This window comes from Musa acuminata, chromosome BXJ1-6 (assembly GCF_036884655.1).
Source record: "Musa acuminata AAA Group cultivar baxijiao chromosome BXJ1-6, Cavendish_Baxijiao_AAA, whole genome shotgun sequence".
NCBI lineage: Eukaryota > Viridiplantae > Streptophyta > Magnoliopsida > Zingiberales > Musaceae > Musa > Musa acuminata.
Genome location: NC_088332.1, coordinates 964,470 through 985,000, shown reverse-complemented (window position 1 = coordinate 985,000; position 20,531 = coordinate 964,470). Strand labels below are relative to the sequence as shown.

The window sequence follows — 20,531 nt, the reverse complement described above, 5'->3', positions numbered from 1 at the left end:
TTGTCTAAGTTGATCGCCCAGGCGACTCGCCTTCCAATTTTTCTAGTGGCATGTTAGGTACTGTTTCTTTAATTACAGCAACAACAATGGCATGTTAGGTCCATGTGAATGTGCTGTGCACATAATCTCAAGTTACAAGTCCAAACCTCCATCTCAGAAACAATTCTTCAAACACTACATTCGTATCTGCTTTGTCCCATTAAAAAACGGATACTCAGATGATAATGATGTCCCCTAGCTATCTATTTTTTTCCTAAGATAATTAACTTTTAAAAGTTCTTGGAATTCACCAGTTAACAACCGCATGAATGTCTCCAGAAAAAGCATTCTCCAAATGTGATTTCCATGTTAGCAGAAAAAGAATACTGTTGAAAACATATTACACTGGATTACATCAAAAAAGATGATTGTGCAGCTTTCAATAAGATAAACATTAATAAAGAACACATCTAAGAAATTCCATTGAACTAGAGCAAGAAACAACGAGAACCTGAGCATAAAAACCAAGAACAAAGGAGGAAAATCACAAGCAAGAAATGGCTTGCCAATAAATTAGAGAAGTCTTTCTGACAAACGACTTGAACGCAAGCACAGAGAAGGCAACAGAACAAGATTCATTTGACAGGGATTAAGCACATAGAGAAAGAAGCAGACACTTGTTGAATTAGTTTGGCAGCATAACTTTCCAACAGAGCACTTGGTGTCTTCACTAATAAAAGGAAACAATTAAATGAGCCTACAGAAGAACTACAAGAAATATGCATTCGAAGACCAATCATGGTGTAGTTCCGAATGAAGAAAGTTTCTACTCGCAAAAATCCTTGACATCTAAATAGAAAAGATGAGCAAACAAAGAGCAGAAGCCTATTAAGTTGATGATCTAATTGGAAGCCCCCAAAAAAACTCCTTAGAAAGAACTAACCTTGATTCAACAAGCGACTACATATAGGAAGAACCTGCATGAAAGGCCCAAGCTTCTGATGTTCTGCTAACAGCTCTGCCAAGTACTGACTGCAACAGAAGAAAGAACCGAACCCCAAGATTCACAATCACCAATTGCAAGCAAATCATCACAAAGATGAAACTTTTAGACAAGAAATAGGAGAATCTTTTCTCTCTCTTGTTACCTATCCACATCTGATGTGCTTCTAATCTGCGGGGAGACAACTCTGGCAGGGGAGAAGCTATGAGTATATAAGCCAGACATGCTGGTGTTCCGGAGAAAAGAGGAAACAAAGCAGAGAAGAGCGATGGGGGAAGGAAGGGTAGCAACTGAGATGGAAGAAAGATGCAGTCTTGGGCACCCAAGGAAGGTTTCACCCCCTTGTCAATGTGGGCTGCCGTGGAACTCGGAGAACATATAAATATTAGGGAGCAAAAAGGTCTTGGAAAAAGTTAATGAGTGGCTCAATGGATTCTGCTTTAAATTGGTGCATGAGTTTTCAGGGTCATATCCACAACCTTTTACAGAGAGAGAGAGAGAGAGAGAGAGAGAGTGTGTGTGTGTGTGTGCATGCAATTTAGAAAGAAATGAGAATTATTGAGGGAGATTGGAAATTGGAACATTGCTGAAAGTGTGAGTTCTTTTCTTTATGTTGTTTGATATTTGCATGTATGAGAGAAGCTTCTCAATCATTCCCAAGCAAGAAAAGTAATAGCTGGCTTTAACAGCACTTTCTTTATCAAGTCTTTCTTTTCACTAGATAAGAAATTTTTATTTCTAAACAAAAACTAAATTGTCAATCAGAAAAAGATTAAAATATTTTCAAAAAAATAAATTCATCGATATAAGATTAAAAAAATAATCTTGTCATTATATTTTACTGTCAAATCTCATAATCATAGTTTATCACAATAGTCAATACAATTCGGATGAATTTTAACATAATTACGACCGAAAAAAATTTCGTCATAATCAATACTTTACCTTTAATGATATTTCTTACTCACTAGCTTTGTTTTATATAGGTTCCTATCTTTCCATCTACTTCAATTTTCTTTTAAAGATCCCTAAAAATTAAAATTTTTAAAAAGTTTAATATTTTTTATTTTTTATTTTTTATTTTTGCCAGAAAGAAGGAGCTTTTATTGAGGGATGAGTTCCTGTGGGTTTTTGGAGTGAAGAGCAGGCAGATGGTTGTCAAACAAAGAAAAAAAAGAGCTTTTATTGTTCTCACATGAAAGAGTTTGGCTAAAGCACCAGAACATGAGATTGTCCATGAAGCAATAAAACCATGTCTTCCTTGTTTGTCTGCCATGAGATTTGATGCCCACCATACATACTAACTACCTTTTCCATGTATACCGCACAAAGTCAGCTTGTGACTGATCGATACACAGCTATAGCAATCATTAGATGTGATTTCAAAGCTAGATGGATTGAATTGTTCTGTGGAGTTCTGGATCAAGCTTTTAAATTGATTTGAAGCAGCAAAGCGAAGATATAAATCACATCAGCCCACTGTTTAGTTCCTTTCTAGATCATGCAGCTACCACCACCATTCATTCACATTGTTGGAAGATGCATCATACGAAGCTCTATATCAGAGTCTGAAACAGTCCGTCAGTCCTCAAACTATTCAAGTAAAGATTATAGAGATATCTCAATGCCTTTCTCATTTCCACTTCACTCTCATCGTGTCACAGGCTATGACAGCAGAGCAAGGTGAAGTTTAGAGCGACGTTACTGTCAGTGAACAATGCAAGGACAATAGCACAGTAGAGGGAGGAAGAACAGCAGCATAGGATTCCCTGATGGTGTAATAGAAAAAGGAAAGGGCAAGGCATGTTGAGATGGGGCAAGTAGTACAGATATGTGGGTGTTTGCTTCTTCTTCTTCTTCTTCTTTCTTCCCACAACCAACCCCAAACTCCTCCTTTCTTTTGTTATGTGTCTCGATGATAGATTGCTCGGTAACTAAAATTGGAGTCATGAAAATAATCACTTTGTTATTTATAAACGTAATATGATGCACTTAGATCCTCTCATGAAGCATTTGATGAGAGCCCCGTGCACAAAGTTTATTCTTAACAATACTCTTAGTGGGGCCTCAAAAAGTCTTAAATTATGTAAAAAAATCTTAATATCATTTCATCTAAAAGCATAAGCATTTATATGAGACACAATATTAATTTATATTTTTAACACTTTGCCTCTAGGTGACAAATTACTCAACATAATATGTGAAAATTAGTCAGGTTATTTTTTTTTTATATAAGCATAGCTAGGTAGATGACTTGACCCAAAATTTATCAGAATTTTTTTAATAAGTGTTACCTTGATAAATTTTTAAGAGAGGATGTTTGACGATAATACCATAAACTTTTGATTTATGATATTTGATAATAAAAATATTCTCCTTCTGACTATACATGATGGTATAATAAACGATAAAGATCTATTTTGGATATTAGTCCAAAAAAGTGATTAGAGAATATTCTATTTAAAAAAATTAATCTACTATAAAAAGTTATCTTTGTCATGGTAATTGAAATTAATTATTATTTACTAATTTACTCCAACTTAAAATCTTAAGCTTATCAAATTATGAATTAATCTCAATATTAGTTGATTCATCAAAAGTGATCTCTTGATTACAACATCACAACATTATATACTATGCTTATATATATATATATTATATATATAGTACTTTTATTATTGATCTTCTCATAAAAAATTATTAGTGTTTCTCGTAATTATTTTTTTCCTTAGTTAAGACATTGAATTGGTTTATAAATTAGTTTTATTTCACTCTTGTGTTTTTCTTTCTATCATTGTTGGTGTATGAAAGTAATATATGCCAACCATATATTTTTAAGTGATTTTTTCATATACATATGATATAATTAGAATGATACAAAGAAGATTAACACGACGTGTATAAATCAAACGAAGATAATAGATTTCTAAAACGAATGTCCTTGTCCTCTAGGATCACAAGTTCTCAATTATCCGCACAAGAATGAGAAACAATATTATGGCGACATGTAACACATTTTCAGAATTTTTTTTTTACTTTCACTATTAATTTATTATATATTTATTATTTCCTAAATCATATATAATTTTAGTACAACAAAAGAAATTATAATGTGCCAACTGCTTGAGATCAATCTACAAATATTTATTTTAAAAAAATTGAAAGGTATTTCTATTACATCAAATGGCATACAAATACTATACACAAATAGACAATTACAAATCTTTACTGGCTATTGACTTTCATGAGTTCTATTTCACTCCCATTCTTTATTACTATTAAGCTATTATCATTATCCTCCACAATACTGTGCCCAAGTGGACAATTTTGATCTCACATTTCGCAACTATAAACGATAGGCTCAGTTTGTAGAAATTAAGACACATTTAAGTTGGATTTGAGCAAAGATTGCCAGACACAAGTGAAGCCTGTACTGCCTCCTTCATTAGCTGACACATTCAGCATAAGATGGCTCTCATCTCCATCTGTTTTGAAGAGTCCATATTGTACACAATCCATTAAAATGCAAAAGAAAATTACATTTTTGATCAGAAGGATTGAGAATTCTTTTTGTTTTGAGAATACGTTAGTTAATGTGACCGGTAACACTTTATCAGATCGCTGAAAGATTCTGATACTAAAATCTCTCTTTACCATTTCCCATGTGCAAAAGAAGAAACAATTGCATGCTGGAGCTCTAGAGATGCTGTCTAACATAGGACAAAGATGCCAAGAAAAGTGGGACAGGACTCTTGTGTTTGTTCCACAAACCAAAGTAAACTTGTTTGTTCCCCATCATCACTTTTGCAACGTTAACATTCTCACTGGGAACAGTTCAGAGGAGAGCAGCTGCTGCATTGTTCATGGAGACTTGACTCTCATGGATGTTGTCTCATCTCTGTGACCTGACTCTTATGTCTGCATGTGAGGAATATAACTCTGTTAACTCATATAAATCCATGTGAAAAATTCAGTAAATTTCTGTGGGTGCAAAATGTTGCAGTATTCTCGAGCTCAAAATTATCAAACATTCCACTAATAGCTATGGGTACGATCAACTCTACATAATATTTATTACCTTGAATTTTTCTTGTATTTCCCAAATGATAAGGATAATAAAAAAGGATTGAGTAAAAAAAAATACTATTTTTATCAACAACTTGGACGTAGATGAGTCCCTTTTGTAATGAATTATAAAATGAACTTTTTCAAGAAAGATGTGAATTCAGAAGGTTTGGTAGAAATCTATAAAATGAACTTATTCAAGAAAGAAGGATAACTCTATCTTAAGAGGCAAGGACTAGTAGAGATCTTCCACTGAGACTCACTAGATATAATTTAATTAAAACAAAACATATTTGCAATCTTGATTTGTCTGATAAATCAAGTTATCTTGATTGGCATCAAAATTGCCTGCATATCTTGATGTAACAATGACACCGATAGAATGTGCAAGATGAGAATGTCTTGTAAAGTACAAAAATAAATATTTTCTATAAAAAAGATAAAGAAAGCTATGATGCAAAAGACGCAAAATTTTAGAGGCCGTAACCATGGTTGTGGTGCTAAGTGGTATACCGGGCAACCAGAGATCCGATTTATCTAAATATCAGAATCAAAGAAGCATTGAGCGTAACAATCAAGCCAAATATTCAATGTTACTATTGGAAAAGAAGTGACCATATTGAAAATTTTTGCAATAAAAAATTGCAGCATCAATAAGATCATTTTGTGGGAGGAGATAAAAAACATTCATGAATGATAAATTTAGCACAATTTTAGTTAAAAGAAAGCACAGCTGCACTAGCACACTATTGACAGTATTTGGAATGAGTGGAAGAGTGAATTTTACCTTTCTCCGAAACTTTCAAGAACTGCAGCATGGCGAGCAGAGAATTGTCTGAAAGAATATAGAATTAGCAGCACAAGGAGAGATCAAAATTTCCCAAAAAGATGTGCATTAGCTTACAAGAGTAGCCCCACAAAAGATGAAATGAACGATATCTCAGCTTTATTAGCGCGATCCTCTTAAGCACAGCAGACAACAAATAAATAATTGAAACAGTTCCGTCTAGCAAGAAATGCCATCTCCTTCGTGGCCTTTTTACATGACAACAGGCATTTCAAATAATAAGAATATGGTAAACAGTGAACAACCTCCCTGCAAAGAATTTCTACCTCAAATTAGCATCGAGGGTCTGAGCGCACAACGAAACTGGTACCATGGAAATCTCATTGCAACCAACAAAGGCACAAGGAACATAGCAATGGCTGTCATCTGTTCCACATATATGAAACACTTGAAAGACGGTCCTCAGCTCATTCCTGCCTAATCATCCTTCAATGGACTCCTTTGCTGATCCAACAGTAACACTCAAGCAACAAGTTCATTCTCCAGGACCGGCTGTGTCCTTGTCACTGAAGCCACCGGCACCCGCGCATCTCCAACACTTGCTGTTTGTAGTGATACTCCTGCATTTGCATGCTGCTCCATCTGTTCCACCTTCTTATTCTGCTTATAACGTTGCATGAAGTAAACAAGTAGAGCCAAGAAAACCAAAGCAACAAATCCACCAACCGCACCAACAACAATCTTCCACACCTTCGACTTGTTACTACTCTTAAAGCCACCAGGGCTTGGCCGTGGCCTTGGTGTTAAACTTGGTGCTGGGGAAGGAGCAATCTCACTGGAGTTGACAACGATGGAGAAATGGCCCTGTCGGTATGTTGAACAAACATTGCTTGATACCAAGTCTCTGAAATATGGCGAGCCATCTAAACCAAACCACACACATCTGGCAATTGTACCACTCGGCACAGGAGTGACATTTGTGAAGTTGATGGATATGGGTGATTCCAAAACCACAATATTTAACTCAGGCAAGTTTGTGGCAGACAAATTTGCCGCATCATAAGCAAGGAGACCAAGAACTGGAGTCAGGTAACTATAGCCAGGAAGAGGGTAGTAGACAGAAGACCAGTTGCCAAGACTCTGATAAACCAAGACCAGTCTTCGGACATAAGGTTGCACAACTACACCAACTGGAATGCTGAATTCCTTAAAGCTATGAACTCCCCTCTTTCTCAGACTCCCACTTCTGAGCCTTATTGCTGCAATCTTGATGCCAGTGAGGTTGGAAGGGACAGTTCCATTATAGGAAATCCCGGTGCGGGGACGAACAATAGCACGGTAAGCATAATCCTGAAGGAGAGCGTCTAATGATCTTGCAGTGCTTGCAAAAGAAATCGGTGGCTGGGCCTTATACTGGCACGCAAACAACACCCCAAGGAGTGCAAGGAGAATGATCAAGTGGCGAATCAACTCTGTGGATCCTAAAAGCTTCTCAGACAGCATATTCAAATGATAATATCTTCCTTACCACTATGAAAGGGATCTGGATGACGCAAATCCTCTATCAATTTTGGGAATACATGCGCAGAGGAATAATTGTAACGAGTGCTCAGAACAACATCAAATGACAGTTAATCAACGAACGCATATGACTTCCCATCAAGAAAGCTTCCAACTCTCGGAAAAAAATAGGCTTGAACTCATAAATAAACAGCAGCATCTAAGCTCAAAATCCAATTTTTTTTGTCCAAAGCACCTGAATCATGCCGAACTGAGACCATGATGTAGCCAAGATTGCTTCAAACTTCAACAATGCCTCCGCTTTCCTTGCCCCAAGAACACCAAGAAATATTGGAGACCACCATATAATCCTAAATTGTCTTTCTTTCGCAGCACCGGAGCTCAAAGACCCCCTAACTAGCTGAAATATTCGACCTTTTCGCAATGCATGATGGTCGAGGAACCAACGAGCTTAAATCCAACTCCAGCAGCAACGACACAGAGAGAAATCTTGCCAAAACAAAGCCCCAGAAAGTTCGCCGAGAAAGGCGACACTGATCTCCCACCAGCAGTGGAAAGAATCACAGCGAGATTAGGGCTCCGGAGAACCCTAAAATCTCTCCAAAAACGCGATCGAAAAGGAAAAAGGAACTCCTTTTGGGGGGCAGTACGAACAGTAATGGAAGGGAAGAAAGAGGAGAAGCACAGATAAAACCCCATCGAGACTTCCTTGCTTCCCAAACTGCCCCTCCGTTAAGGGGGTTGAGCGTGTCATTTTGAGCATAAATATTTGGTGTTATTTTTTCGTTTGCATCCCTCTTAATTACATTTATCACATATGTCCTCACCAAACCTAAAACTTGCATATAAATATATATACATCTTCGTAATGAAACACTATCATTTGAATATTATTTAAAATTATAATTAATATTAATATTCTTCTAAAAAAGTATTTTTGTACATTTTAAATAGACAAGATGGCATGTCTCTAGTTTTAAATTGGTCTATATTCAAATTAAGAGATTGAAAAACATAAAAATATTTTAGTAGGGACTGTAGATAATAATTTAAATATTTTTATACCACCGATCCATCTAGCTTATAATTATTATGTAATTAAGCACCATCAATTAATTATCATTTGACTATTATTTGAAATCATAATGAACACTACTGTTCTTTTATAATACTATTTTTAGATATTTTATATTTATATACAATATTATTAACCACAGTTGAAGATTATTAGAACTGGAATATACGAGGATAAATATGTTATTTAGAATCTTTACATGAACAGATATGTAAATATGTTGTATCTAATCATAATTTTACCAGATGAAGAGGCTTTTCTAACAAAAACACAGCGAACCTTGACGTGCATTTACGCCCGAAAGACCGCTTCTGGACCGTTCGTTTGAGATGGGACGACGGATATCGAGAGAGAACAGACGAGATCGCGTGGGTGTTCGGGTACCAAACGGGGTTCGATGGGCTCCACGAATCCAGCTCAAGGTGGGGGCCCGTTGAGTACGTAAGGCGGTTTAAGGGGGGCCACAAAAGTGGGCTCGCTTTCTTCACTGCCGTGCTTTAAAAGTTGCGCCGCTAAGACAGTGTTGTTGGGTGGGCTGATCCAATTATGGGCGCCATTTCTTTTGGGGTCTGCAACAATTAAGGCTTGAGTTATTACTGTGTCAGCCGGGCTGGTAATTAATTATTATTTTTTGACCTAATTTTGGGGAGGGAGAATTTTCCAAAGCCTGTTTTGTGGTCCATCTAAAAATCTTACTTTTCAAATTAAATTTTTTTTTTCTTTTTATTTATTATAATTATTTGACCTATAATTGAATGTAATCAATAATGTATCTTTCGATATATTTCAGTGGTTAATGATATACGATCGAAGGTGATGACGGTTAAAACTTTGATGATAGTTTCTCAAAAAATCCTTAATTTTCTTACTGTCAAGCAAGGAAACAAACTTTTTAGAAGGATATTAATGATTGTTTAACAAAAAGTCTAAGAAAAAAACATAACTTAAAATGACACTTTAGGAGAACACATGAGGAAAACAAATGTTTAAAAATAATCCAAATAGGATTGGATTTTTCAACATAGACTAAATTCTGAATTTATAAAAATAAAAAGGATGTCTTTCATGAAGACAAAATATAAACAATTTTGTCATCGTAAATGTTGGCCATTTAAGTAATAAAAGGATTTTGCATTTTTACATATATGTCATGCCTTGATTGATCCTCACAGTTGTGGTAACACTACCAATTTATCCATACCATACCATGAGACTAACATACATCACACACATCTTAAACTTTCTCTACGTGAAGAAGGCAGTTAAATAGGAATGTGAGCATCGGCCGGAAGCTCTCGATATGGATGGGAATGGACAGCATGCACTTTGTTCTTGACAGCTTAGAGCAAGCAAACGACAGTAAACGGTGCCGTGCTTTTGGTCATGCAAAAGTTTGAATGCAAAGAAGTGATTAAACAGAATGAATTCGCTAGAAATTTGGTTGAATCGAGAATTGAAGAATCGAATTTGTCGTCTTGCTGTCGCCACATGGCGTCAAAATCCAGCCCTGAAGCGAGGTGGGGCCCAGAATCCTGGCTGGACTTCGCTGTACCGCAGACTGCCTTCCTTCGGTGCACGTTCGTGCACGTGCCGCGCCCTCATCGGGTGGCATTGGATCTACCGCAGTGCAAGGTAAATGATGGTTGGAGTGTGCTAAGGGTGGGAAGCCTCAAACTGGACTCATAAGGTCGAGTTCGGATCGAGAAATTTCGATTCACTTTGATTCGACTCGAGTCCGTAGGACTCGGTTTGATCGGTCAGATATTGACCCGCAAACGAACCCATTTTGACTTCTATTCTATTTACTCTTTTCCATGTCAACATGTGTTCCTGAGAAAGTCTTTTACGGTCGATTCGTTTGTTGAAAGTGTTTGATTCGACAAAAAAGTGAAAAATAATTATGAATAGTCTGTCTTTCTTGATGCAATATGACAGTTTGCCGAAAAGAAATGTTTGTTGCTGTCGTGACATGCTCTGATAAGTCAACTCTATTGAGAAGGCCCAATGGTGACGAGATCTGACTGGTACAGACTCTGATAAGTCAACTCTATTGAGAAAGCCCAATGGTGACAAGATCTGACTCGTCTTTCTAAATACTAAAGGCACTGCACCAGTAGCAAAATTATCAGCAATCTTGTTAATTTAGAGTAGGTTTACAGAAATCTAGTATCCAAAAAAGAATATATTATTTTTTATTTTCTACTACTATGGTTAGCAATTCTTTAGAACAATAACAAGCCAATTTGAATGTATCCACAATAGATGTTGTCAATCCCAAAGGACTTCAAAGATTGCTAACAATTTCCTACGCATCAGTGTTGAGTTTGATATTGTGTGGTTCCCCCCCTTTTACCCTGCAAGTTGGTTGACTGTGGACATCTTATTTCATTTTTCCGTGCAAATAACTTCTGCAACACAATGACAAAGCCAGTGTTGGGTGTATCACAACCCATGAAAGATTTTAGAGAGAGTCTGCATTAGTTACAAAGTCAATGACACAGTTGATTTCATGTTCTCAAGCTGTAAAATGCTTTCAAGCTTTGTGAAGAAATCATAGCACAAACAGGACAAGAGGCAACAGAAAGAACATCCACAGCCAAGAGCAGGCACATTGATATGCAAACAAAGAAACATCAGGACCGCACCTGACAACTCAGTTTATTTATGCAAATTAAACAATCGTTCTAGAAATGATTGTAAAAGAAAAACTAATGCATCCATTAGAACGCAAATTCGGATAAGTGGACTCTCGTCTGCTCATTACTAGATAAATCGCAGACAAAATGTTGCTACGACAGATGAGTAGACTTTTGAGTCAAAACGTTTCACGCGCCTTTGAAAGCAGCAAAAATGTCACCGTGAATATAATCATTGTCAACAAGGCTAACCAAGAAGCAACTTTTTTGCACCTGTAAATGTGAAAAGAACCACAAACATGTTAGAAAGTCAATTAGTTCCCCAAAAGATGGATGATAAAAAGCATGTCTCAGGAAGCAAAAAAGATTGCATACTAACAATGATCAACAGATTCTTCTAGAAGTTCAGATAAAACTGCAAAATTGAAAAGAGCTCTTATTCTTTGGGAATATAATATAAATTAAGGATTTAAATTGTTTTATGATCTAAATACTGATTGGCTTAGTACCGATTTTAACTGGTCGGACCGATATGGTAACAACATACTACGGGCATACCGACCTTACCACCTGATATTGTTTGAGAAAGTAACAAAAAATAAATGAGTACAGACTGGTACTAACATATATTGTTTAATACTGGCCCATAATTGGACCAGCAAGAATCAATTAACACTGATCGGTTCAAACAAAATTAGATTTTATGATCTAAATAATAATCATAGAAGTATTTTTAAATGTGACAGAGAACCATTACTAAGAATAAATAGAGCTTTATATCAACCCAGAGTACAAGAATACCTGAGCTAGTAGCTCCCTTGATGGATCACCCTCAGGAAACAATCGAGCCCATCCCCTTGTCCAAATCTCAAAAGCTTCATCCTTCCAGATCATGAAGCTAGCAGGGTCCACAACAGTTGGTTGGATGATCTCTTTGCCAGGGAAAACACCCCATGTTACTGCATTGACTGCATTGAGAACAACATTGGAGACATACTCCCCTTCTTTGTTCACAGCAATGTATGTGAGAGATGGCAAGGCCTTGCAATTTTCAGTGATTGAAATTAGCTTGTCTTTTGAACAAAAGAATTCCAGATACGCCTTTTGGTAAACATAACCCCCTGGTCCACCCCATCCTGCAAAATAGAATAACATAAGGTTGAAGTTAAGAACTGACAAGATAAGACCGTGCAGAGTGGTCAGAAGGAGATCAACAGCAAATTGTTCTTGGGGGCTTAAAACTTTTATGGATAAAAGATTGGGCTGGTAATGAGTCTGGCTATTTTTACATTGAGGCCAGTAAAACCATCTAAAAAACCAAAACATGCCCAGACCATAAAATTTAAGCAGAAAAATCCAAATAAATTAGTAAATTGGCAACATGTATCACATTTGCCAAACTGTTAATAATCTAGTTACAATTAACCAAAGAAAATTTGCAAGTGGAGGCCATGTCGTTATTCTCTAATAAGAGCTGCTTTCTTTTACAGGAAAAATATTCCCAGTGATTTGAAACAGAAAAGGGCTCACTTAACAAAACATGGAATTTCTTAAGTTCCTCATATAAATCAAAGCAGGTGTTCTCACAATAAGAATACAATTGCTAGTAACATGATTTATACATCACAGTTCTCCCGTGGAAACAAAACATAGATTTATCAAGAAGCAACAACTATGACTTTTGTGCAACTAAAAGTTATGATAGCTTACCAACAGCAGGAGAGTCGGATTTCTCTCCATTAACAGGAGGTTGACTGTTAATAGTTAGAAAACCCTTCAAGTTGACCTGTGACAGTTGTTCATTGATTATCTTTGTCTCTGGTTGAAGACCATCTAATTCCGACCATGGGCTGCTTCTCAGTTTTCCCAGGCAGAATTTCATAAATCTCTGGCATATGCATTACAGGATATTAATAAAAGTAGTACCCGGTTCATAGTCGTGCATTCTTTTTCAAGATCCATTCATAATCCAAACAATGCGATCCAAATCACATTAAAGAACTTAGAAAGCACCTCGTTGATATCATCCACAGATTTCAATGGGGTTGCCCATTCCTCTTGAAGTTTCTTGTCCCGTGATCGTGGGCGCATGAACTGTCAAATGAGTTAATTAGTTGCAGCAAATTTATAAAATTGCTAAGTTACCACATGAAGCAACTGAACTTTTCTTCGGGAGAATATATTTGGATAAAACCTTTAGACAAACATTTCTAACATATCATTTAAGGGGCATTAATATGACACAATCAAATATGACAAAAAAGAGATAAATATCAATCCTTTCTACAAATTGTTGTCACCAACTCAAAATGAGTAAAGAACTTATAACCTTGGTAACAAATATGAGTTCTGTGATTTGCTTCAATTTCAGTTTGTATTTCCAAATGCCAATTCTAAGATGTTAGAACTTTAAATGGAAGTGGCAGAAAAAACACTCCATACTTTGAACTGTAGCATATTAATGCAGCTCTTGTTTGAAAGGCTAACATACTATATGTCGATATCAAGTATTAATGACCTTCATGATAAGTAGTGGAAGCAGAGAAAGGTATCTTAAGGTTTAGTATTAAAGTAAGAATGAAAAAATTCTAAACTGTAATATGGTCTAAATTAAAAATTAAGATTATCGGGAAGAGGTTCTTGACATGGATAAAATAACTGCACAAAAAAGCCGCTTGACAAAGAATGGAGATAATAAAGCTGGAACCATTGTTCATACATGATGGATGGAAGTGTAGATAGAGCTCCCATTAAGTTTAATAAGATTTCAGGAGCTCTTCAAAGAAAAAGCTCGACATTTGTAAAGCCACTGAGGATATTTTTGCTGTTTAAATCTGTAACAATAGACTGATGTAGACAAGATCATAGGAAACGTGAGTCAAATAAGATGGACTGGTGACACTGTCCTTCTGAATAACATTTCTTGTCCATCTGAGAATCTAGAAGGAAACTAAAAACAAAAGACAGCAGCCAATAGTAAACAAAATACCATATTTCATAAATCTCTAAACAACAGAACAGAGTCAATTAACGTGTTATCATTAAAGAATTACCTAATAGAACTGCCTATTTACTCTCTGAGCATCATATATTCTTTGGACATGAAGACATCTAAGAAAATTGTTGTCTTCTTTGAGCAACAATACTGTAGTTTTATTCACGAACCAGATAAGGTCATGTATAAGCATAGAAATTGACAATTTTTAGGCTGCTGGATCCAATCTTTCTTAACATCACATGGACCCAAAAGAAAAAGTGTTAAATACATGAGCCTACATTTCCAAAATGTAAGACTGTCAAAAGGAAAGCTAGAGATGGAACATAATGTATCACAATTACCTGGTAATCAGTTAAAGCTCCGTATGATGGGTTATTAGAATCACCCCATCTCCCATGTGGATATTGATCCCAACCAACAGTCCTTGAGATGTAACTTTTTGGACGATTAGCCCTATTTGATTTAGTAAATAAAACCACATCAAAACTGCATACTTCCAAGGTCATCTATATAGGTACTAGTAAAAGTTATGGTTTGCGAATATTATGAAATGAAAAAGAAAGCATACCAGAAAATAGGCCGAACATCCTCTTTGACACGAAAAACATTTGCCGGACGTCTCCAAGGCAAGGACCTTGAAACTTTAGACTCTTCTATCAAACCAAGATTCTGAAAATATGTATACTTAGTCAAATGTTAAATCAAACAACACAAAACCATGGTGCAGGAGGAAATAGCAACCATTAATATGGCCAATGCAGACTTCTCCATGTTTAGTGTGTAAAGATGCAATGTTTTGATTCCATGAGATAAAATCTTCTTGCACATTTCAGTCCCTAAGTGAACTCCATATGCCCTGACAGCATCTTCATTGTCTTTAATAGGATCCAAAGCAGCTGTAATCTCAGGTGGTATCTGCAGAACAATACTTGTCAAACCATTATGAACTATGACTATCTAAGCAATGCAAATCTTATATCTAGATGCATCAATGTAACATGAATGCATGACACTATGAATTAGCAAAAGGAACTTTTACAGCAAAGCCTTTATCTTTCTAACACAGTACTTTGAATAATGTACTGCAGAAGGATATAAGAGTTTCTTTGCAAGATTTTTTTGTTGGTTCAGAATAATCAGTTTTGTTAAATTACTAAGTCTTCCTATTTTATAGAAGGATACCTGATTTTCCCAAAAGAAACTCTTATAGAAGGAACTGATACTGCAGTAGCTAGACTGGTAACAAATGACAGTATTATGGTCTTACATCACATTGTGCACATGGTTGACAGAAATATGCCTAAGTCATTGATTACCTTACTTTCTTTAATAATTCCAAAATGCTATTCCATAATAAGAATAGAGATAGAAGTTACAGAACAACAGTACTTACTTTAGTTTTGCAAAACCCAGTCATTCGCAAGAAGCCCTTATAGTTGTTGATTGGCATGATGCCAGGTACAATTGGACAAGTTATCCCAATTTGACGACAATCATTGACAAACTTCAGAAATATATCAGTATCATAGAATAGCTGAGTGATAATAAGGTCAGCACCAGCATCCACCTGTTCAAGGGATAGACAGAGATGGGAGAGCGATAGATCAACTGAAAGATGTTATAAAAAGCAGAAAAGTAATATTAGTGAAACAATTAGGTGACGTCGAAAGCTTGAGTTGTTGTAACCATTAATCTCTAGAGACTGAATAGTATTCTTAACATAAATTAGCCAGTTAAGATTGATAAATCACAACCGAGCAGAGATGTGATTTTAAGACGTCTAAGTCTCACACAAGGTTTAACTTTTGACCAATTGAGTCCACAAAAAAAGAAAATCAAATTTCTGCAATGACAAAAGTAGCATAGAGTAGTTAGATCACAAGCACACTAGAAGTGGCACTAATATGAATTTGTGGGAAAATGTGACGAGGCATGAACAATTTCTGCTATGGCATATTCCATAGACATAACTACAAGAATTTACACAGATCCAAGTCCATTTTAGGATGTCTACTAATATATCATGGTTACCTTATCTAAAAGGCATTTAACAAGAGGCATGTGCAACGCAATTGTTGACTTCAAGCATAAACCAAGTTGATACATTATAAAACGAACAATTGTGGCCTCACCAGAATATTTAAGACCAATATAAGAAAACAATCAATGTATGCATGAAATATCTTCATTCTCGCCCATGAGCATGAATATTTTTAAATCAAGTTCCATAAACTCAATATCCTTTATATTCTTCCGTGACATCAAAGGTTCCACATAAATATAAACATAAACTAAAACCTAGTGAACTTTGTTGAGCATAACTGTTAAAATAATTACTCATTCAATCGGAACCAGAGTGTAATATTAACCAAATCATAATTAACGAGAATAAAGAGCAACCTTTCTCTTCAGATAAGAAAGATCATTGTTATAGGCTTCCTGTGTAGCACCTCCATCTCCTTGTATCATATCAGGATGTGCCTCTAAAACAGAAGATATCTTTTATAAGTAACAATCACAATCGATATAAAGAACCAAGATGATACCATGTTGGACTAGAGTTTTTTTCCTAACCTGGATAGCCAGCAACAGTGATACCAAAGTAGTCCCCATACTTAGCACGAATGTGCTGCACCTGCAAGTTAATTGCAGCACTCATGCATAAGCACAAAGTACAAAATGATAATTGCCAAAAAGCATGATAAGTAATTAACCAACTAAAAAGGGGTTCCCTGAAAGAAACAGAATGATATCTAATCAGTCGATAAGTAACATCTAAAATATGAAATATAAGAATCTGTTTAGTATCAGTTGAATAGAATTAAAATAACAGAAGACTCTTGACAAGGTCAATCTCAAGGGAGTTGTACTCTTACTTCAAAAAATGCACTACTAAGTAGAGAGGAGCCATACCAGATCGAGGGCGCATGCAAATCCGCCAGCAACTTGAACAAACTTATCCTGACCATGTGGGGGATCCCCCCTGAGTGCCAGAACATTTTGAATCCCATTGGCCTTGATGGTATCCAGAGCATGGTCAATCTTCTCCACCGGCATATTGGTGCAGGTCAAGTGCATCATAGTTTCTACACAGATCTGCATAAAGGAAGTGACGAGCTCAAGAATAGCACAATTATGACGTGCAGCGAAATATTCTATTCCAAGCATTCAGATGACAGAAATCATACACTCCATATACAATCTGCATCTGCAACCAAAACGAAATAGGCATGCGAAGCACTAACCGATTAAAGAAAATAAGATCAAATAAACAACTCAAACGATATCTCAACCACCTCGTTGCTTCAGAGCAGATCTCAAGTTTGAAGCTTTTCTATAAAACACAAACTTTCAGCAATAACAAAAAGCAGCGTAGCAAATAGAGAACGACAAAATTCAATCATCAAGGAATGCAGATCCAATAACATTGGCACAGGAACAGCAGATCTGGAAAAGTTCATGTATACTAATACCGAAAATGACACAGATTTGGGCTACTTTGAAGCGAGATCCACATGCAATTCAAGTAAACACGCATCAAAAACCCATCTTTCGGCTAAAGAATCAGTGACTAACCGATCAAGAAGAATCACTGGCGAAGCGAAAAAAGAGGAAGGACGACATTTCCCTGAGCAGCGAGAGGAATTCCGTACCATGTTCTGCATCCGGTTGGCGATGTCGAGGGTGAGGTCGGCGGTGGACCCGCCGGCGCCCCAGGTGATGTCGCAGAAGTTGGGGTTGTGGGCGACCATGCGGTCCATGCGCTCGAAGAGGTTCTCCACGCCCTCCTCCGTCTTGGGGGGGAAGAATTCGAAGGAGAACACCGTCCTCCCATCGCCCTCAGCCGCCCCCCGTATCTTGTCGATCACCTTCATCCTCGCTCCTCCGCACCACTTCCCGGTTCCTATAGCTCCCACTCCTCCGGGCTTGGCTACACCCCCTTATATAGCCCAAAATGTATGTAAATATTATCGCTGCGGAGATCGATCTCTTTCTCGAGTCTAAATCACACGCCAACCCGAACCCAATCTCTGTTTTCGGTCCCAAATTGGAATTGGTTTGGTTCAGATTCGAGACGGAATTAGACCTAACATTCTCTCTCTTTGGTATTTCTGGAACGAAGTCCGTCAACCGTCGTATCTCAGACTTCCACTGTTCCAATCTTCACATCTCCACCGTCCATTGATGGCATCCCTCCTGATCTCGAATCTTAATCACACACCATCTTTCCTTTTGGGTGGCAAAGTGGGATGGATTAGATTCAAACTCGAGATCGAATTAGATTTAGTAATCTCTTTCCGTCAATATTCTTATCTCAGCCTTCCATTGATCCAATCTTCACATCTCGACCGTCCATTGATGACATTCCCTCCTAACGACAGGGACCCAAAATGATCTCTCCATCGAGTCTTAATCACACACTAAACGGAACCCAATATCTCCTTTTTGGTGGCAAATTGGGATGGATTAGCTTCGGACTCGAGCTCGAGTCAGACTCAAACATTCTCTTCTTCCTGTGATATCATGGAATGAAATCCGTCAATCCTCGTATCTTAGCCTTCCATCACATCTCTACCGTCCATTGATGCCGTCTCCACCTGATGGCAAATGCCAAGAAGGACAGAGGCAATTGTGTCAGTAGCTTTTACATCACATGCTATGAATTTTATTTCACATCTTAATTAAATTAAGATAAAGTTATACACATCTATGATAAACTAAGTGATATAAATACATACTATTGAAAGATCGAACGTAATGTTGAAATCTCGAAAGTCATATCGAATGATTATATGTCGTAATAGAGAGTCAATGTTGAAGTGTTATTGGATTATCAGGCCTATACATATAATTAATTAAGTTATTATTTGGGCTCAAAATTAATTAAGCTATAACTTTTTTGGACACTCGCAATACAATATAAGTGGTGATAATATATAGCATATCTTGGACGACTCAGGCGTTGTCATTTCATTGGTTTCACAGTAGCATGGTATACCATACGAATGATACCGTCTGATACGAGTGGTACGTATCGATCCGACGACATATCGGTATGCAGACCGTCCAATACCGGATGGAACATACTACGGTGCTACAGTGTTACACTATAACAGTACTATAGTAGAAGAAGAAAAATATATAAAACTGTTCGGTACGTCCTAATATACCGCTCGGTACATCGATATCGTACCATATCGAGCCAACCTCAAAACATCGGTACAGTTACAGTACGGTATTACATACCTTACATGATAGTATTACTTGCGGGATCTCTCCCACACAACTTCTCAAAATCTTGTATCCTTCCATCAAAATCTCTCTTCTAAACCTAATATTTCAAGATATATTAGATCATTTATTAGCAATTCAAGAACTCTGATTCCATACCACTTTAATAGGTAGTGAGAAATTGACCACTTAGAGGAGCAGCAGTCACCTCTGTCCTAAGAAAGGTGATCTTGCCACCTACCTGTGAAGCTCCCTTCCACCATCGACAAAGTTCTATTCTTATCCTTTTTGGATTTAGAAATCTGAGACACTCGAAGCCCTTTTCCTTACAAGTCTTCTCCACTCCATCAAATCAAAGCTTTTCCTCTAACCACTATCAAGGATACAGTTGATTTAGTCCAAAGCTGAAGAGGGTGAAACATAGCAGCCATATTCTACTGTTGTCATAAATTTGAGACAACCAAAGTGATTGTGCCTCCGAAACCTACAGGAAAAATAATATCCAAATAGAGAAAAAAAATAAAGACATGTAAGAAATATTTATAGTAAATCTTACACTAACACATTCCCTCACAATTATAATTCCAGAATAATTCCCTAGAAATAATACCACACAAGTTTGTCTTAGAGTCAGATCTCTCACACTTAATCTAGTGCAGGGCATGTGGTAACATTTGAGTTTGAAGTTTAGCACTTAATTAGCTTATCAAGTTTGGAGGTAGATGGCTAAGCAACAAATTAGACAGATGGTCCCTTTTGCTTGCAATTACAACTAACAGATGCTAATCCCAATGAGCATGTTCTTTTTGGGGTTTGACACTTGGTTAGCTTGTCAAGATCTTTTTGAAATATTAATAATTTATTGAATCATTGGTTGATCCAATATGTTACATCTAACTTTTTCCTTTGATGATGATAGGTGGTAGGAAAGGATCTTACTGTCTTATCAATTAATAATAATACATTGAATTGTAAGAAAGTGCACACAGTGCATGAGACAGAGGAGATCCTTCCGATTCTTTTTCTCAAAGAGGGGACAATTGATTGGACTGTCAACCTTGGGATCGTGGACCCCATGCAATTTTGGTAAATATCTCAAAGTTTTCGAGTGTCTCCCAACAAAATCCAATGCCATGATAGTGTTGAAAGTATGTGTAAGTTGCGAAATGCATAAAATATATGCATGTTAGAAAGAGAGAGAGAGAGAGAGGTGCTTTTGGTTGTTTTCTGAGAGT

General features: G+C 36.8%; 3 protein-coding genes across 3 annotated transcripts in view; all 3 read right to left on the bottom strand.

The window, feature by feature from the left end:
• LOC135675519 (KH domain-containing protein SPIN1-like) overlaps nucleotides 1-1,367 on the bottom strand; it is a 6,970-nt gene extending 5,603 nt beyond the window's left edge. Inside the window, exons 1-2 of the mRNA XM_065185742.1 lie at nucleotides 1,128-1,367; nucleotides 923-1,011 (exon numbers count right to left, since the gene is read on the bottom strand). Coding sequence (XP_065041814.1) covers nucleotides 923-1,011; nucleotides 1,128-1,207 — 169 coding nt within the window. The 5' untranslated portion in view covers nucleotides 1,208-1,367. The remainder of the gene's footprint in view (nucleotides 1-922; nucleotides 1,012-1,127) is intronic.
• Nucleotides 1,368-4,611: 3,244 nt separating this feature from the next.
• LOC135675518 (uncharacterized) lies at nucleotides 4,612-8,028 on the bottom strand. Its single transcript, XM_065185741.1, has 2 exons — nucleotides 5,835-8,028; nucleotides 4,612-4,900 (listed from the first exon to the last, which is right to left on the bottom strand). Exon 1 carries the CDS (start codon nucleotides 7,335-7,337, stop codon nucleotides 6,357-6,359), a length of 981 nt encoding a protein of 326 aa, XP_065041813.1. The 5' UTR covers nucleotides 7,338-8,028; the 3' UTR covers nucleotides 4,612-4,900; nucleotides 5,835-6,356.
• A 3,019-nt stretch (nucleotides 8,029-11,047) lies between these two features.
• LOC135675517 (probable methylenetetrahydrofolate reductase (NADH)) lies at nucleotides 11,048-17,986 on the bottom strand. Its single transcript, XM_065185740.1, has 12 exons — nucleotides 17,718-17,986; nucleotides 16,978-17,160; nucleotides 16,639-16,699; nucleotides 16,465-16,547; nucleotides 15,458-15,631; nucleotides 14,806-14,979; nucleotides 14,633-14,733; nucleotides 14,406-14,517; nucleotides 13,080-13,160; nucleotides 12,777-12,954; nucleotides 11,868-12,202; nucleotides 11,048-11,339 (listed from the first exon to the last, which is right to left on the bottom strand). The coding sequence occupies exons 1-12, from the start codon at nucleotides 17,937-17,939 to the stop codon at nucleotides 11,256-11,258; spliced, it is 1,788 nt and encodes a 595-aa protein (XP_065041812.1). The 5' UTR covers nucleotides 17,940-17,986; the 3' UTR covers nucleotides 11,048-11,255.
• Between the last annotated feature and the right edge of the window lie 2,545 nt (nucleotides 17,987-20,531).

What these genes read in the sequence shown, in the direction of transcription:
- LOC135675518 (XM_065185741.1), bottom strand. Translation starts at nt 7,337, where the DNA reads ATGCTGTCTGAGAAGCTTTTAGGATCCACAGAGTTGATTCGCCACTTG.
- LOC135675517 (XM_065185740.1), bottom strand. Translation starts at nt 17,939, where the DNA reads ATGAAGGTGATCGACAAGATACGGGGGGCGGCTGAGGGCGATGGGAGG. An exon ending in CCAACCGGATGCAGAACATG is followed by an intron (nt 17,161 to 17,717) that starts GTACGGAATTCC and finishes TCCTTTATGCAG; the next exon opens with ATCTGTGTAGAAACTATGAT. An exon ending in CAAGGGAGCTACTAGCTCAG is followed by an intron (nt 11,340 to 11,867) that starts GTATTCTTGTAC and finishes TCACATTTACAG; the next exon opens with GTGCAAAAAAGTTGCTTCTT.